Here is a 19,504-nt window from a genome sequence, read left to right as displayed (position 1 = left end):
ATGGATGTACTAGGATCAGTCTGTACTGTTCTATAGCTAATTCCAAATCAACAATGTAAGAAGCCAAAATCATCACGAATAATCCCCTGTGCCACATCAGTGTCCTGCATCTTTAAAAGGACTGTAATAATACGATAAGAACTACTCTTACCACCACTGATAACATCAGCGCTAAGGCTCACAGCGCTGGCACCACATAACATCACATAATTTACTCCTACATTTTTTGTTCTGCTCCTGATGCTGCAGCCATTTCATGCCTCAAAAGAATGTCTCCACCCTGTGTTTTACTGTAATTACGTTCTCCACTGGGGGAGCCCACGCTGCAGCCCACCACTCAACTCTGAGAAGAAAGGGAATGAGAAAGACCAGACCACAGAGAGGGAAAATTGTGTGCGAGAAATTAAAGGGAGATGTCCTCTGAGTGGATGGTGTGGAGGGGCTGTCAGAGTGGGGGTTATATTGAAGATGATGATGGTATTACTCCCTGGGCTCTTCCGAGGAGGAGAGGATTAAGAGGAATCCCTCTGAAGGTGAAAAGGTCTTATCCTTTCTAGTGAAGACTTAAAGCTTTCCAGTGAAAGTGTTTCTTTTTCTAAATAGAAGCAGGGCAGGAATGTGTTTAAGCCTATGTAAACCAGAATCCACTTTCGCCCCTGTCTGCGATCTACTGAATGTACAGTGAAACACTTGCAATAGAGAAGCATCTCGTACAGCAGATACAACAAAATAGATCTCTTTAAGACTTTAAGTTGTTCTTTGCTGCTGTAAACAGATATAATTCAAACCAAATGAAAAAAGTTATCCTGACGGGTGTGAAGCGTCTCTGTTATCGGTCCACATGTGTCATGTCCAATGTGGGATGCATTCTGTAGTTATTTGACTTTGATCCCTTGGAAATTGAGCATAAAAAAACCATGTGCATGTGTTTTCCCCCCTTTTCCTATCCTTTTTGTATTCATAGCTGAGGGGATGATCAACTATACATCCATCTGTGTATGTGCGGCACAGGTGTGTCTCTACATAAACAGCTCTGACTTTATCAAATTAACTTCTGTTGAAGAAACACCAGCTGCTCGGGCTGTCATAACACCCACTGCAGTAGAGCCGTCCCAATTATCTGTCAGTCTCACCTACCTTCCTTCATGCCACGGGACATACACTCACTGTTTAGCGGTTTCCTGTGGGAGCAGATAGAATCAGGCTTGTCAAGTCTTAATACAGTCGCTACTTTCAAGCGTCCCTCTGTCTGGTCCTCCTCCTCTAACTCAGTTACTTTAAATCCAAAGATATAGAACCAGGAAAATTGAATATAGATTTTCCTTCCTCTCGGTGTTTGTGTTTTTCTTTATTGTTTTTCACTTTTTAAAGTTAGTTACAGAGTAGAAAGTGTACGTTCCTCGAGGTGCTGGGATGGTCCTCGCTAAATCAATTCCCTAAAGATAAATATTTAAAAAAGGGAAAATAATGTGCTCTTTTTTTATTTATTCCAAACGCTGAGGTGGCGCAACAACGCTTTATTTAAAAGACTTGTCAGGACCTTGCTACCACAGATTGAAATGTTTGGGCAATCAAAAGTTGCAGTTCGCATGAGCAATAGGTGAACATTTTAAAACCAAGGACATTTTTTTCCCAAACTGGCTTGGTGCATGTGACAGATTATACCCCACTGGAACAATACAACAAAAATAAAGCAGCAGAAAAATGTACTGCTCTAAGTCTGGGCGCCAGCGTAGCACATAACAGCAGCACTCCCAACGTGCAGTAGATAAATTACTTGTCAGATGTGAAACATCCGCAGGGCTAACGCTGCTATAGAAAGATGTGTTCTCACTCTTATACCCAGCACTGGGTCTCTGGGGCTGCCCATGCAGCCAAGCACATGTCTTATCTTTATTACACTGTAGTTCAGAGGAGAGGAGAGTCATCGCAGAGCTGACACCACAGGTTCAAAATTGAGGAAAAGCAGTGCAGGATGTCAAAATGAATACAATAATGTGTTGCTGTTTCCTACTTTGAAGTTTGAAAAGGTTAATTTCACTTGATCTTTCCCTGAAGTAAATCAACTTTGAAGGAAAGCCATTAGCCAACTTCCCACGTTGCACCTGATGGAAGCCATTCACATTTTTCATCTTCCACCATTAACACTAGTGCTCAAGGTCACTGATTCAACTACATGTGTAAAATGTCACAGGTTAAATTGTTGTCTACTACATTTTACTATCCACCAGATGATTCACAATTTTTCATTTCTCTCCTTCTTTGTGTCCCACTTTACTTTTCTTCCTCCCTTCCCTCCGGCTGTTATCTGCAGGTAACAGCATACTACACTCGGCCGCAGACAGTGTGACGAGTGCCGTACAGAAGGCGAGCCAGGCTCTGAACGAGCGCGGCGAGCGATTAGGCCGGGCTGAGGAGAGGACCGCGGACATGATGAACAGTGCTGAACAGTTCTCTGTTACTGCACAGAAGGTGAGGCAACATGTTAGCAAGACACATTACAATTCATAACCTCAGGGTGGGCTTACTTTAGGTATTTTAATGCAGCGCGTTGAAATTGAATATTTTGGAACTCCTAGTAAACATGTTAGTCATTATTAGTTCAGCCAAAAGAATACATATTTTACTTCAACCTGAGGATATTTGCAAGAGTTGCCTCATAGTGACTTTAGCCTTTTAGCAGCTCTCTGCTCGGGGAAAACATAATGATCTTTTTCTTCTTCTCTCATTAACTCCGTTTGGTAGTCGGGGCTCCCTCATCCATCATCCATCCCACATCTCTTGTTTGTCATGAAAACTAATTGCATGCTCCATAATGACGCTATTATCATAATCTCTTCCTTTTTTTTTACGGCAAAACAAAAGAAAAAATGCATTGCTTTGAAACGAGCGCACCTGATAGCGATCATCATTACTGTCCCTCTAATAGCACACAGTACATCACACACCCCCGGGTTTGCAGCACTGTCACGTTGTGAATGGAGAGCCTTCCTTGAGACGCGTGCCATTTAAAGTGGAATGTCAACAACTTTGGCACAGCTTTCCATTGCCTGTTGGAAAATGTTGAACCATTCATAACACCCTCGTGGTATAATTGAAAGACATTTGCCTTACAAGGCCCTCATACTGCTCAGAGACGAGCTTTCCCGCCGTGATGAATTTCTAAAACTGTGATAAGCAAAGAAAAATAACCCCGGCTCTGGTGGTTTCTATAGAAAATGACTGTTGAACCCCCATAAAGAATGACTCATTTTCTGCCGTTTCTCATTTCATTTCATGTCATTAGCGTTTTTCTTTTTTTTGTGTGATCATGTATCATTCGTTTCGCACATTATTATCAAGACTCAGAGCTCTGCATGTCTGAAGGTCTCTGTCAAAGGCAGAATGACAGATGGAAAAAGTAGTAGTTGCTGGTGGAAGTAACAGCCCTTTTTGTGTCTGGGAATGGCTTTAACATCCTACTGCACGCGTTGTAAGTGAGAGGGTCACCTTGACTCTTTCTCTTCGTTGACTTCTGCAATCTCATTTCTGCGCTTCATCTCGCTGCACTGCCCAGTTTGAACAAAACCCTTCATTTCTGCCTGCTGCTCTACTGCCCCCACTTGTTCATTGAGCAAATAACAGTTCTTCTTTTTCTATAGCACCATATCCCGTCCTCGGTCTTTGTGTGTGCATGTGTGTGTATTAGTGTGTGTATTCCATCATCACGTCAACACCCCATAGCTTATTAGATGTGTTGCCCTGGTCATCTCTCTAACGAGCCTCCAGCCCAGACCGTTAGGCACCTCGTTAATGAGATGAATTAAGATGCCTTGCCATTGCCTGAATAAAAAAACACCATGACCCATGGCTGCCTTCCAGCACCGGCATTACAAACCGTCCCTAACAGCTTTTTCTCCTTTGTTCAAGAATTGTAATTAAGTCAAATCTATACCATTCCACATTACTTACTCACTTACTTTCTCCTGCATTACATCTACACTACATGTGCTCTCTATAGCTGGGTAGCATTTTGCTGAAAAGGTAATAAAATGCTCATTGTATTATCCCACAACCCCCACCCTATTTTTTCTACAGCTTGCCATGAAGCACAAGTGTTAGACCACTGCCGAAACCATGGTCACCAATCGCCAGTAGCTGTACAGGAGAAGGATTCCAGATTTTATTATTTTTAAGAAGATTTAATATGATTACTATTTGTTAACAATGTTAACATTTGAATGTTTTTGGGTTGTCGAATTCTGGCACATCATCTGACGGCGACACATCTCCCTGGGGGGAGGAACAGAGGTAACAAATGCTACTTCAGACTGAGCCAAATGTTTCGTGCTTCTGTTTGCCAAAATAAGTCACAAACTATGGCTGTGTTAACCACGGCCAATCAAAACACTTCCCCCTCTTCATATGCTCGCACACTCATGTGAGAGTAAACATGCTGACAAGTCATTATCAGCAATCACTCAAAGACTAGGAGCAGCTTGTATCGCCGGGTATTCATTTTTGAGAATTATTTATGAGCATGGTAGTGATTATGCAGCCGCTGTCATTGGTTTTACAGGTGTGACTCGATCGGGTGACTGGGTACACACAAATATATATAAATATACACATCTATAGCACATGCATACCTGAAGATAGTCTACATTTTTCCTATCTAATAATTAGGTTGTACCCAGGTTAATAATTTGTCGACACATTAGGTAGAATGTGATGAAGAATAGAAGAAATAATCTCACCTGTGGAGAAAAATAACTCAACCCTGTACAACCAAAAAATCCACACCAGTCACACCAGTATTAGTCAAAATGTTTTCAACATATTATTTCATAAACTGCACACTGACGGCTAGGATTGGTTTGTGTCTATAACTAAATATGACAACAGGGAAATAGTCTTCTGTCTACCATTTCAAAACAACCAAAACTACTATGTAATAAAGGTCCAAACGTATTTGGGAGTGTACTTGAAGAACTCTGTCTTGAAAAAAGCTTTTTTAATTCTTATAATTTATGTTAAATCCAGTAAACCAGCTTCTGCATTGTATAAAGCAAAATAAGGAATATCTTCTAGTACTATTATCTAAGTGTCTGTAGAGCTAATTTGTCCTATTACTATGGGATCTTATAAATGACTCTTGGCTGTATTTCAACTTTGATCATTCAGTAATCATACATTTATGTATTTTTTTATAATTTGGGTCGCTCATTATACGGTTGTGTTTATGTCTCCAATAGCAGCAGCAGGGTGTAGTAGTTTATTTGATGTCAGTGCTCTCACGCTAACTGTAACTTTGGCTTCCTCACTCGCAAGACGCTGCCCTCACAATCGAGATGTATTTGATTTCTTTACATATTTTAAGAAACCCTAATTCACATTGTTACAAAGCACTGACAACTTTATCTTGCAGACCCGTCGAGTTCATACTGAAACGTTCCAGTTGCCTAACTGTTGGTGTGCTTTTGTTCTTCTCTAACACTTTGGATGTTTATTGTTTTAATAAAATGAGTATTTTATAATGTTGTCGGTGTCCTTTTTATAACCAGCTTTAACATTTCCATCAAATGTACAGAATGCTGTATATTTATTTTGTGGTGTTTCTTTGTGGTTGTTGTTGCATTTCCTCTGTTTCATGCATGGATATTCTCTTCACATAAACAACAACCTGCAATAACCTCAAAGTGTCTAAAGGGTCATTTTGTCTGTCTGATGTACCCAGTCTCACTTCATGCTTCAACAATGCTCATATCACAGTGATCTTAATGCTCTATTATACTGTTCATTGATGGATCAGATTCACAATCCAAATACAATGGTTCTTTATTTTGTGCCTTCTGCTGTTATGACTCGCCTCAGTTTGCACTTAAGTTTTAATATTTGTTTGCCTAATCTGGAAAACCCAGGGTCCCACAGCCTCTGAGGATCAGTGAAACAGGTTTAAGGTTTGGTTGGAATTTTAATGAAATACTGCCTATTGTGTTATTTTTGAAGGAAAATGATGCACAGTATGTTAAAATTAAAAGGGAATGATCATTCTTTGTCAAATGTTGCCCCCATAAATACTATCCCATACTACATCACTAAAACTTAATGAGCATAACATTTTTAATTGTGCAAATTGTTTCCTTTTATGCTGATTTTTTTTCTCTAAATGATGGAAATAATTGAAAGACCCTGTTTTTTTTCACATCTGACTCATTCATCTATTGCAGGAAGTATTTAGTTGCACTGCAGTCAGACTTTGTGAGGTTGCCCTGTTTCCCCAGGAGATGGCAATGTATGGCAGCAAGTCCTGATTGCCCACTATTCAATTTTTACCTCTGTCCCAAATAGATTGAAGTCATTTAATACAAGAAGGAAAGGGATCAATTATTATTTAAAGATGTTTACGTTAACTGTTGAGATTTTTTACAATGGTAGTGCTTTTTAGCAGGAAAAAAACCACCTGTTGAATAAACATATAATTCTGATTTTCAGAAAAGTGTTTGTTAAATTGAATGTGTGTGTGTGTGTGTGTGTGTGTGTGACCTTATGAGGTTACTATATTATATGAATATGTAGTTATTTGACCAAATTTAGTTTAGGTTGGCAGCTCCTATAGTGATGCAAGGGAAATGGCACCATCAGCAATTAAGAAAAAAACGGATGACTTTTTAAAAATATCTATTTGTCTTGTTTTATCCTCAGGATTGTGTACAGTATTTCGATCTCTGTCTGTACACACAAACTGAAAGATAAACAATAGACAATTAAGTTGACTTTGACTACTCAATTAAAAAAGTGTACATGCAGGACAAATTTGGTTAATTAACAAACCCAGATTTTTACACACGGGTAGAACATGTTTTTGTAAGAACAGTCAATGTCAAGAAGTTATTGGTTTGGCTTCACAGAGTAGATAAGCTTAGAAGGGAGAAGCCACCTGAGCTTAAACCTCCTTCACACGGGAAGTCTAAATGTTTAATTGTTGATCTACTGCATGTCATTGTTGAGATTACATCTATCGTAGCCAGTGTGATGGCAATTAAGACCTGTGCGCTTCATAACATCCACTGTACAGAATAAAGAGAGAGAGGTCTATCTTAATGAAGACATTGCAGAGTCAAGTGAGCAGAAATCTATTGTATCAAAATATCTATGTTATCCTCTCCCTCCTTGCTGCCTCTTAATAGTATTTTAATCTTCCAATTAATGATGCGGCCCATTCTGACAAGCAGAAGGGCGGTAAGCGTGGTAGCAATGTTGAAATGCATGATCTATAGGTTTTAGTAGTGCAGAGGGGAGGAAGTAAGTACCCCATAAAAGCCCTGGTGCAGGACTCTGCTACCATTACTCACTCTGCCAAATCCTGTGAATCATTCCTGGCTCCTCTAATCGTTAAGCTCTCTTCTCTCTTTCCCTCTCAATTTAACACTGAGGTCCCAAAAGTGTCCACTTTGTTCCTCAACTTCAGCACACAGATCCCGGCTTATGTCTTCCACACCTTTTAAAGTGGTTATTTGTTAGATTGTGACCTAGTTCACAGTGCTGGATTAAAACATATTCTACCTTTTAACAGTACGGTTGAATTCCCCTTGTCCAGCACTAGAGGGAGCACTAACCTTGTTCAAAGACCTCTCTGTCTTGCCTTTGTCAGCTTGTTTTATTGCCCGGTGGTTTATTGATTAGTAGAACTGATTATTAGTGTGTAATTTCAGTGTAATGTACACATTGATCGCAGGTTGAGGGCGGGAATCAGAGACTGATTGAAAGCTGTTCTGTGTCAGTAATTGCTTCAGTGACTCTCTTGACAGGGGCTTGAGTTACAGCAGGAAAGAGCAAGTGAGCCGTCAAACATGTATTCAACCTGCAGATGGAGCAAAAGACATTACAGGAGATGATTTTTGGAGATGTTCTTTTCTTTTTTATATAGAAATACCTCAGTCAGTGTTCTCTGGACATTTGAATAGAAATCCAGTTTGTAGGATTGAGTGGCATCTAGCGGGGAGGTTGCAGATTACAACCAACTGAATACCCCTCTGCTCACCCTTTCTTTTTCAAAAATGCTTGGAAACTTAGGATGCCTTCAGTTAAGATGAGGTCCTCTCTAGATTCAATGTAAGGTTTGTCCGTTCTGGGATTCTGTAGACACATGGCAGACTTTGTATTCCAGACGTGGGCTTGTTGTACACACTGGCCCTTTTTGTAAAATCTCAAGCAACATTTTACTCAAGAAAAAATACAGAAGCCTTCCTTAAATGTACCCAGTGTATAAAGATGAAATGTATTTCAATAGATTATATCTATATAAAAATCACATTGTTGAATTATCACAGCACTCAAGCATAAATACTATTTCAATGTATCTGGATAAATGTATTTAGTTTTGTATACTTTGTTTTATAATTCAAACATTCAAAACAATGAATCACCATCTATTTATCTAAAATAAAGCGGTGTGTTAAGTAGCAAAAGTAAAAACATTTTAAAGTAAAAGCATCTTAAATCCAACCCTTAAAACTCCACTACTTTATTTAATGTACTCCACTGCATATTATATATATTACAACTTTTTGTACAGAATTAATCTCAACACTTATTCTCACATGCAGATAGGATACTGGTATGGCTGACATCCTGCAGAAACTTATTTCTTGAATGATCTCAGCACAAATCCAGAGAATGTGTCCTGTAAGGTGTCACCTTGAGATGCATTGATATTCCTGTCACCAATGGCGTGTGTCGCTCTCGGAGAGACTCGGTTGACTTCCTGACTCCCTGACTGGCTGCCCACCCGGCCTCAGGGCAACTCCTTTTTAATCTGCTGACCCCCCCCCCACACACACACACACACACACAAACACACACACACACACAGTGCCACATGAGTAATTACAAGTTACACCCAGAGGTGAGAAGGCTGAATGAAATGGGACTGTACCTCTTTTTCTCATTATCACATACAGATCTCTGCAACGATTCCTGAGTAGTCCTATTAGTCGGGACTAGATTTCACCCCAAAGTCAAAGTTTAATAACTGCGGCAGGATATTGCCAGTGCCCCTGAGGCATTCTACATTGGTCGGTTTTGAGTGCCAAATGAAATCTCTATAACCACTGTAAAATATGAGGGTGCCATGAGATGACCCTTGCTATTACTTTTTCAAGTTAACTTGTGTATTTAAAAGAAGTGATGGATTTTAAAAAGGTATGCATTAAGTTCATTTAGGCTAAAATTGATTTGACATTTATTTCTACCTTAGTTGATGCCCCAATTACATTAGACAATATATTTAATTTCATCAATGAGTCAAATTTCCAATTTCAATGGGATAAATTAGAAAATGTACATATTAATTAATTAAATGTTCACATAGCCTTTCCATTATCTTTACTAATGAAGAGAAGTGTCTACGATTAAATATTTATAGTCTAAGGTTGCATACAAATGTGAAACCTTGTGGTACTTAAACCTACATCATAGACATAGGCAGAGCTAATTTAGCCGATACAAACTCACCTTGCTTGCCAAACTCACACACTGGCGCAACATACTATTATATATTCCTGTGCACTCTTCTCCATAAAGGAGATTTATTTACACTGCTAAAACTCTGCCCACTGTTTTACCTGCTTTGCTGCTGCTCTGCTCAATTGCCATCTCAGCTGTATTACTTCAACAACTGCTCATGTTTCCCCAGGTTGGCTTTATGGAAGAAATACCTGTCTGTCTATCTATCTCTATTGGTCTCCAATGTCACATTCAACCCAAAAAGTAGGCGTCTTTGTGGGAATGAGTTGATGTCTGCGCTATTTTGGTAGCATTTTTGTGCTTGGTTGGCACTATCAGCTAAGGTTATGAGGCTGCTCTGCTGCTGTTTTATTGCTCTCCTGCTGTTCTGCTTGTGGTCGATGTGTTGTCTGCTGGAAATATAGCTTTCATACTTTCATTGTTGTACTGTATTTTTAGTGTAAATGTATTTTCCATATTATGGCATTTGTGGGGTTGTGTGGCATTTTACGGTATTCATTTGCTGTGCTCTACTTGCTTGCAGGGGATGACATTGTCAACTCTCATGCTCTATATTCCCACGTAAACATGAACATTAAAAATGTCCTCCACTTGAGTAGGCATTATAAAAAAAGGTGAAAACTATATTAACAGCTATATCAAAGAATGGAACATATTAGAGGCATTTTCCATCATTAATCTGAATATCAAAAACAGCACAAACTCATTTACCAGTAATGAAAAATGAAGAATTTGTTTGCTGAAACTCCAACAGTTGATTCTTGAGACAACAAGATGGTGAAGACTGCCTCATCTTATGCAGTTTGAGCATTAATATGCAGAGTCATGACGCAGTTTGTATCTTGGCTGAGCGGTAGTCACATGGCCCCAACAAGAGCTCCATCTCACAGACAGGCACAGAGTCAGCACATGAGATGCTGAGTTAATAAAGTGTACCTTCCCTCAATCACACAGCGGTCCAGTCTGACGTCAGTTACCAGAGATAATTAGAGTTTTATGTAAGGAAGAAGAAGAGAGTGACTGGTGGAGCTTGGGAAGTCACCTCAGCGCCCTGCCCACAGTGACTTGGCAGATATGTAGCGAGCCGAAGTGCACAACAGCTGCTTGCTCTAAATCAGGCTTCCAATCCGCCCCTCTGCCTTTGAGCTCCTGTGGAGTGCAATGTCAGCCGTGCTGGAATCATCATTCATTATCCTCATATGAATCTACATCTCACTCTCACACTTTCTTTATTAGTATCAGTCCTCTTTGTGGAAGTGGGTCAGAAATCGATTTAGTTTCCCTTTGTACGCTGAGTTTTTTTTTATGTTCTCACAACACCTACTTGTTTCTTGAGTTTATTAATAAACAAAAAGGGATATTTTTGAGCAGAAGGGAAAAGCACAGAGAGGCATCTTCTCTGAGTATAAATACCACCTTAAGCTCCTTCTGGATGTGAAACCAGTTTCAGGAGACAAACGGGGGTGTAGGCAAAACATCTGCAGTGACCCACTTCCTTGTGGACCCTTTATGCCATTTATGTACACAATACAGTATACACCAGATTATTGTTATAAAAGGTACAAAACATTAGGGATGCTTGCTGATTCTGTGAAATTGAAAAGGAAATACAAGCTAGTGTGTGATAGAGCCTCACAAGAACATGGTTTCTCCTGGTGTCCCCTTAGACAGTATGGAAAAAGGGAAATGCTTTTTATTGCTGTGTGTGTGTGTGTGTGTATGTGTGTGTGTGTGTGTGTGTGTGTGTGTGTGTGTGTGTGTGTGTGTGTGTGTGTGTGTGTGTGTGTGTGTGTGTGTGTGTGTGTGTGTGTGTGTGTGTGTGTGTGTGTGTGTGTGTGTGTGTGTGTGTGTGTGTGTGTGTGTGTGTGTGTGTGTGTGTGTGTGTGTGTGTGTGTGTGCGTGCGCGCACATATACCGAACATGCATGAGTATCATGGCATGGAGTGGCATCGTTATCGATCCAGCAGTTCACTCCTCTAGTGTATCCAGCTGTTACAATATTGACTTGACTGAAGAAACAGATTGGCTTCAAATAAGCGGTGACATGCAATCCCTCTCTCTTGTGGGAACACTCAATGCTCTCGCACCATCACATGGATGAAGTGATCATGTGAGTCAGTCTGCTCCTTTTGAAGACATATATCAAACAGGCTGTTTTCCAGTTCAGTGCGGATACATCCAGAAGTTATACACCCAAAGGTGCTGACCTGAGCCACTGGGGTTTATTTTGTGCTGTATATCTGGTAGGTTTACAGGGATATTCCAATGAGCAGTAAGCAGTAATGAGATGACCAAGGATCTCATTCTCAAAATGATTGTATCCTCATATTTCATGACTTCACTAAGAAGTAGGTTTTCTTAAGTCTTTTTTAAAATAGAAATTATATTTTTTTATTTGGCACCTCATGTAAAAACTATTTGACATAGATCTCTAAATACGCTTGGAGTTAATATCCTCATTCAGTGTGTGAAAGGAATGTATTAATCCAAAATATTCAACAAATGATGTTGAATTGTACATATTGTAGCAGTTGTTGTAGAATGAGCTAATAGCTAATAGCTAATACCTGGATTTTATTTCGCAGAGTTGGAAAAGTCATGTCATTGGGAATGACAGATTGCAGGCCATTATTCATCCTGACATATCAGCTCCAATTAGTCTTTGCTTCCATTGATCTGTGACCATAGGAGGTGAAGGCTGGTTCAAAATCTGACCAACATGGTGTGTTTAACGATGGCGGCAGAATAGGCTCATACATGGTTTTGTCCTAACCTGAATCCTTGCCTCACTGTGTGTCACAGATATAGTTACTATAGGTTCAGGATAGGTATGTTTAAATTTAAAGGAATGGTTGTATGCGAAATGTTTCCTATAACATCTCTGTTTACTGCTGTGTGATGGATAGTCCTGTACGAACGATCCTAGGAGGCCACTGATCCTCAGAGTGAGCAGGTCATCAGTATGCAGACAACGCCCTCCAGTTTTGCAGTGCAGGCTGCGTGAAGCCTCTAAATCAGGGTGGAATATGCAGGAGGGAGAATTCATAACAAAATCTGTCACTTCCTGTTTGTCTATGATACATCACCATGGCCTTGTTAATATTCTCCAAATTCCACCAGAGGATTGGGGGGGGTTGAAGTAAGGCAAAGCAAGGCAAGTTCTTGTAAGGGTAGTTTTTTATTTTTTGCAGTGTCTGGGCCGGAGGTAACCGCAGTGTGAAGCTGTGAAGCAGCAGGAGTTTGTATCTGTCTCACTATCGACGTGGGAGATTTATTTTCTGGGCAAAGAGGCGGTGCCCGAAAGCGTGTGTATCAGCAAAGTAACAACAACTGCTGCGCTGACACCAGGGGGCAGCCATTAACATGAATTAATCACATTGATTTAGGCTTCATCCACCCTGGTTAGAGCTCAGTCTTCCTCTGCTGCACATTCCCACAGACACAAACTTTACCAGTTTTTCATACAGGACACTAGTTCTGTTGAGGATGACGGTCTGATAATGGCTTCATAAGTGTCGAGGCACTGGGGGAGGTGGAGTTACAAGCAGGCCAGATAATGCAGAGAAGGGAATGACTCTAAAACTAATATTTAAATGTACTTGTGTGAATTGATTATATGCATTCAACTGATCACATCATAGTTTTTAAGTTAGAAACTGATATCAGTAATGCTGTTTTTTCTATTGATGCCTGAGCAGTTTCATGTCCAACTCCTCAGCATGCCTCCGTGTCTCTTCCTTTGACTCTATCCTGCTGAGAGGTTCAGCATATATGCTCATTTCTAACCACTGAGAGGCACTGCAGCTTAAGCTGAGTCCTGTGGAGCAGAAGAACCCGGCTGAACCTTTAGCAGTGAGGACCAGCCACGACAGCATCAGCTGCTCACTTCAGTGCCAGCCCCCAAAAGTTACCCAGGATACCTAAATCTGCTGAGCTGTCTCCTCCTTCCGCTCCTCTCTCTACCGCAATACGACTTTTCCACCCAACTCCCAAAGAAATGTCTTTATATCTTGCTCTTCTGGCAATTCTTCCCTCTTCTTCGCTGCGCTCCCTTCACTTGCTCCTTTTTTCTCTTTTCTTAGAGGCATCAGGTCCAATCCAGCTGTAGTCAATCTAATCCCTCTAATTCAGTTAATCTAATTTTCTGGATATGGTCACACTGCTCATCTCCACTACTAGTCTTCTACAATCTCTCTTTCCACACTCTCATTTTCTGCCCAATTCCCTCCGGAGCCTGCACTTTCCCGCTTCTCCTACACATAAGGGAAAAGTAACTGATTGGCACTAATTTAATCTGGTGGGTTTATAAAGTATGATATGAAAAAGATCAATGGCTCATTTTTTAGGGAGATGTAACTCAAGTGAAATTGCTTTCCTACCTAGAATATAATATACGCCTCGCAGTGAAAATGTGGCAGAGCTGGGTATGTTCACCTTTTAGGTTGTATTACTCATCACTCTCTAAGTGATCTGCAGCAAGCCCTGGATGATTCATCTTTATGTTCCTCTTTGTTTGCTAATAATAAGTTATTCAATCAACATTTCACACATCAGCTATGTTCAACAGGAGCAAATGATGCTACTAAGGTCATGAATTGTTGAATTAATCAGATATGACCAACCCGTGCTCAAGGATGCAGCAATATAGACTGTATTGTATATTTTTACTTCACAGTTCCACGTTGAGTCTTGAGCTGGGTGTATACAGCAGTGTGGCATGGGATTGGCCGAGCAGTCCTGCAACCTTACCTACAGATCTGGTTGTCAATTTTTTCCAATGACAGTCATTCATAAACTATTTGCTTTTGCTGTATTGAGTCTTGACTGACCTGGAGCTTCTCTATGTCCGACAGTAGGCTGCACACACAGTGCTTTGAACTATCTGCTGGTCTCGAGCAGACCGGGCTCATTCAGTATTCACTAGAAGCTGCCAGTGTGCACTACATGCGTGTTTGAGGGATTACTAAGGTCTATTAGCAGATAAGAGGGACTTTCTCGGTGGAAATCGCTGGAGATTGGGTATGTGGGTTAAACATGTGTCCAAACAATCACTTTCTAATCACATTCAGGGATAAGATCAGTGTTATTTGCATCTTGCGACCCGTTCAAACATTGGCTCTCATCATCAGAAATGCAGCTTGTTTCATCATGCTGCCACTCTACAATTTGTCATCCTCTTCCACTCACTTTCTCTCGTCTATCCGTGGCTCCTCGCTGCGGCAAATCTCTGCAGTGATTGTCAAAAACAATAAAAGCTTTTTTACCCGCAGGAAAAATCTTCTTCCTTACACAGCCCTTATTCAACCTGTTAAGTTAAAACAAAAGCACAGAAGAGATGGAAGGAAAACATGCTGTTGGTCTCATAGAGGGGACTAGGGGCCAGACATTCACAAGAACAGCTTGAGGAAAGTGGACTAAATGAGACACACCTTTATATCATATCTATTCTGGCAACTAAAGGGCAATATTAGGCAACTCAGTCTCCAATACGTCTGTTTTCTTATCCTTTCTTTCATTTTCAATATTTTCCTTTCTCATTTTGGACCTATCTTTGGATCCTACCCCCTTATCCCCCTCTTCCTTAAGATGTGTCTTGCTGTCCGTTCCCCTCACCACCCGTGGCCCACTCTTGATTTATAGGTCAACTGTCTGACGTTTTCAGGTCTATCTTATTTAATTCCCTCCCAATGGGTGTCAGGAAAATGAGTTAGCTTCTGCAGCTCAGTTCTCAGAAATACAGTAAGTTACTGCCTGCTGTCTGCTAAACTGATGGACTGCGGGAATGTAAATTGTGCAGCTCTGAGTTCTGAATGTCATGAATAATAAGAGGGAGGAATCTAATGAGTAGTTAAATAAATATGCGAGTGCTACGAAATTTTGCATTTGTGAATTGTTAGGGCTTATTGGAGATGAGAAACATTCTGATGTGTCCTTTCAGTGGCCTTATGTGTCCAAAGGCATATCATGGCCTGTTAATGACTCAGGGATGAATAAGGCATTTTAAAAAACTCTTAGATTGTTTGTTTTTAGCAATTTTCTCTTACTTTTTTTGGCATCTCTACAGTACTTTCTTGTCTATCTCTTCTTTTTCGTCGACCCTGTCCTGTCCTCAGCTGCCTTTTCTTCTTTCGATTGAACTTATTTTCCCCTGTGAAATATGGACGTGTTCAGTATGACTGCAATGCAGCTGAAACATCAGCGTCAGTCTTACTCCCAGATCAGACATAAGGGAGGGTGGCCTGTCAACCAGGCCCACATGGAGGGTGAAAGAGCCCCCTGTGCTTTCAGAAACTGCATTGGACTGGGTAAGCAGAGCTGCTGGTTGTCTGTCCGGGCCAACAGATTCTTAAAAACCTTTGAGAAGAAAAAGCAAGCTTCTTTTGTCACAGTATGGGGCTACCACTTCATAGAGATAGAGATAAAACAAGAGTTAAAAAGAAAGAACTCAAAATAAAAAATCTGTTGTGAAGTAATACATCTCCAAACTCAAAACCAGCTAAATGTTTCCCTGGAAATGAACCTACTATCATTCAGCATGTGTGCAGTATTTGTCAACTCGGCCTGCTTTGGTCTGTGTAAGCAGGCAAGACAGGTGTTTTCCATTCTGCCTTATCCTTTTGTTCAGTATCTCTCACACCTCAGCTAGGCCCCACACACACCAGCACAGCAGGTTAATCAGTGTCATCCAATGCCCACCATGCGTCAGCGAGGTATATATAACGCTGACTTTGAGGCTTTACACTTAATTTAAATGCCACGGCGAGCGTTCTCCCTTTCATACCTGGAATTACATATAGAGGAAGGAGAGGGGGCAGGAAGTCAGGAGAAAGTATGTTTGAATATATGTTGGTGTAGGTGTGAATACATATTCATTGGGGACGATACAAATGTGTATAGAGAACATAATAATGTAAAGCTATTTTGGCATTTTTGCCTGAAAAATAAATTAGAATTATTCAAAAATAGCAACAACTAATCAATGATGGACTACTCTGAGCTCCAGATGTTATATGCAATTTAGTACAACTTCTTACTGGTCTGCAATTGTTTTTGTTCTACAAATAATTTGCAATAAGGCAAAGATGTAGTGTTTTTTGCCTGCTGTTGCCGTAGATCAATTTTTTCAATTGAATCTGCCCCTGGAGTTATAGCCCCTTACTGATTTAAACTGTTAACCACTAGTTAAAAGTAGCAAAGGACATTTGTTATAGTACTGTGCTTAGATACAATTTGAAGAAATACTAGTATGCAACAATATGATAAGGATATATATGTCCCAGAACTATAATAAGTACTTTGAATATGTAAAGCACATATTGCTATTAATAATTCAACTGAAACAAGGGTTTGTAGGCAGTGATGGCGTGTTTTCACATTGTTGTCCTTGAAGTTTTACCTAAATAAAACATCTACCAACGACTTCCACCTTGGTAGCTGCACTGTAGGTGCAGTTTTACGTTAAAACCTTGAAAATGAAACCCCAACTTTCACTCAATTACGGCATTAGAGGGGCCCTTTTGGCTGAATCCAATTGTGTTCTGTCTCAGTTATCACTGCTGTCTGTCAGTGTCCTGCTGCCCATCAGCTCGGGATGACAGACAATTAGTGGCAGTAGAAATGGCTTTTAAAGCAAAGCCATTCCCCCCGAATTCCCTTGTCACAGCTCATTGCGATAAGACGGTGACAGCAGAAGCATTGCAAGTGGGATAGCAGGGCAGTTACACCAGGCATTCATATTTCAGCAGCCACTTGGGCTGAGACTGACTTAGAGAGGAGCACACACTCATAAATACTAACCATAGCACTTACAAAATAGGACCTGCTGCAACACACACACACACACACACACACACACACACACACACACACACACGCACACACACACACACACACACACCATTTCACTCTGTTTGTGTGTCATGTGGCCCCTCGATGTTATTCAGCACAGTTGTTTTTTTAACCACTTGATGAAGAAAAAAAAGCTGAATGTCATATTCAGGGTCGAGATGCACTCTGCTGCAGCATTCCTAAAAACTACTCACTTATTCAATGCACAGAAGCAATTAGGAGAAAATGAAATCTCTGCAGTAGCGCGTGGAGTTGATGTTTATTACTCTGGCTGTGGAGCTGATTTGTTTCTAAGTACTAGCACCCTCATAGCCAGAAAAATAAATTACCAACAATAAAGCGGCAGATATTCTCAGGAAAATAATATGAATGTCTCAGTTTATTATCAGTCAACTGAGATGGTAATGTGTTGTCAGTAACCCTGGAAATGAGTCTCCTATTTCTATTATCAAATTCTCAGGGAAAAGCTGTGACTCATGCTACCATATACAGTATATATGTAAATGTTCCTGAATGACTCATCAGTTTAATAATACTTTGTGGTCAGGGTGGTGGAATATGATTTTTTTTTATGTACCTGTTCTGTTAACCACCTGTTTAAGAAACAATCTTGCAGTCCCATGGGGAATATGTCAGGAATATTGAGCATTACAATGCAATAGAATCTAAATTGTCGTTGTTTTTCATACAAAATTCTCATTCTCAAAAACAGTCCATTAAATGTATGGTTGTAACCTGTGATTTTTATTAACCTTAAAAACCTTACATCAGGAGCTATTAATATCCCATAGATAAAACAAATAAATAAATAGAGGCAACTTGTTTTTTTAACAATGCTTTTGTATAGAAATAAAACCAAAAAGGCAACATGCTGACAATACACTTATTGTATATTACATTTAAATAGTATGTTTCGTATACTGTATTATTGAATCTATGCATGTACATCAACTGGATGAATGTAGTTTATATTCTGCAAAAGGTTCTGTGTTAGCATGTTGCACCCTGGGAGGCAGATTACAGCACTGGTAAATGAGGTAACAGCAAATGCACCTTGCTGAGAAAACTACAGAGCAAGCTGTCTGAATTCATATTTAATGAAAAACCAGCACACCCAGTAGGAAGCAAGGCTCTGCAGAGGACACTGGTGTCAAGTATAAATGGCAGGGGTCATAGATTTAAAGCTGACCTTTGCACCATGCCCCGTTGCTCCTCTGAGTCGGCAGAGTTGGATAGTGTGTACTCAGCATCCCACGGCCGGGTACAAAGGAAGCTGAGGGGGCAGAAGATGTACAGTGGGAGAAGAGAGGGGATCTGGAGTGGAGCTCCAGAGGTTGGAAGGTCAAAGGGAAGCAGAGCGCCTCTGAGACCTGCCTTCATCTCCTGGTCAATGCTTTCACTCTGCCTCTCTTTGTGATGTGTGTCCTTCTGTGATCCGGTTGTATCATGTTTTACAATGCATATGGATATGGCTTTACTTGAATCATTTGGTTGGGAAAACAGTATAGTTTGTAGGACAGAAAACATTAAGACAATGGAGGACACATACGGTTATCGGACCTATATGCACTACACTCACAAACACCCACACATTGTTTTCTGTTATCTACCTTATTGTATATACGGTGTTATCAAGAAATGAGAAAGTGGGAATTCCAATAACCTGGCAGCTATACGGATCTGTTCTGATAAGCTTTCACATTTTCTTGCACTTCCTGAAGTGATATTCAGATTAAGGAACATTCCCCTTTCGGGTCTTGGCAAGCTCCATTAACCATTCTCCGGTGTTTTTGACATCTTGTGTATTGAGCCAGGAGTTATGATAAAGAAATGGAAATGTGGTCTCAAGGCACATCATTATCCACACTTTTCTCTCTAATGTATAAATGCAGCGGTGTGTGTCAACAGCCGCACAGGCAGCCATTATTTGTATTGGCTATATGAATGTGATTCAGCCTGACAACTGCTGCATGTCCAATTTTATTTTGACATCATTAAGTAATGATCCGCATCTAGGAAAGGATGAAATCTCACACACCATGCTACAATTTACACCTTTCCCATACACCTGCATAATTGTCAACCTACCTTCCCCCTTATACCTACCGCGGTCTGCAAATGTCATCATAGTAGAGTTGGTGCTCTAATT

At 40.4% G+C, this 19,504-nt stretch overlaps 1 protein-coding gene across 1 annotated transcript in view; it reads left to right on the top strand.

The window, feature by feature from the left end:
* stxbp6 (syntaxin binding protein 6 (amisyn)) overlaps nucleotides 1–5,520 on the top strand; it is a 53,594-nt gene extending 48,074 nt beyond the window's left edge. Inside the window, exons 5-6 of the mRNA XM_063909169.1 lie at nucleotides 2,315–2,472; nucleotides 4,078–5,520. Coding sequence (XP_063765239.1) covers nucleotides 2,315–2,472; nucleotides 4,078–4,101 — 182 coding nt within the window. The 3' untranslated portion in view covers nucleotides 4,102–5,520. The remainder of the gene's footprint in view (nucleotides 1–2,314; nucleotides 2,473–4,077) is intronic.
* Nucleotides 5,521–19,504: the final 13,984 nt, after the last annotated feature.

This window comes from Eleginops maclovinus, chromosome 19, assembly GCF_036324505.1.
Source record: "Eleginops maclovinus isolate JMC-PN-2008 ecotype Puerto Natales chromosome 19, JC_Emac_rtc_rv5, whole genome shotgun sequence".
NCBI lineage: Eukaryota > Metazoa > Chordata > Actinopteri > Perciformes > Eleginopidae > Eleginops > Eleginops maclovinus.
The sequence above is the reverse complement of the archived record's forward strand: the minus strand, read 5'-3'. Positions and strand labels throughout refer to the sequence as shown.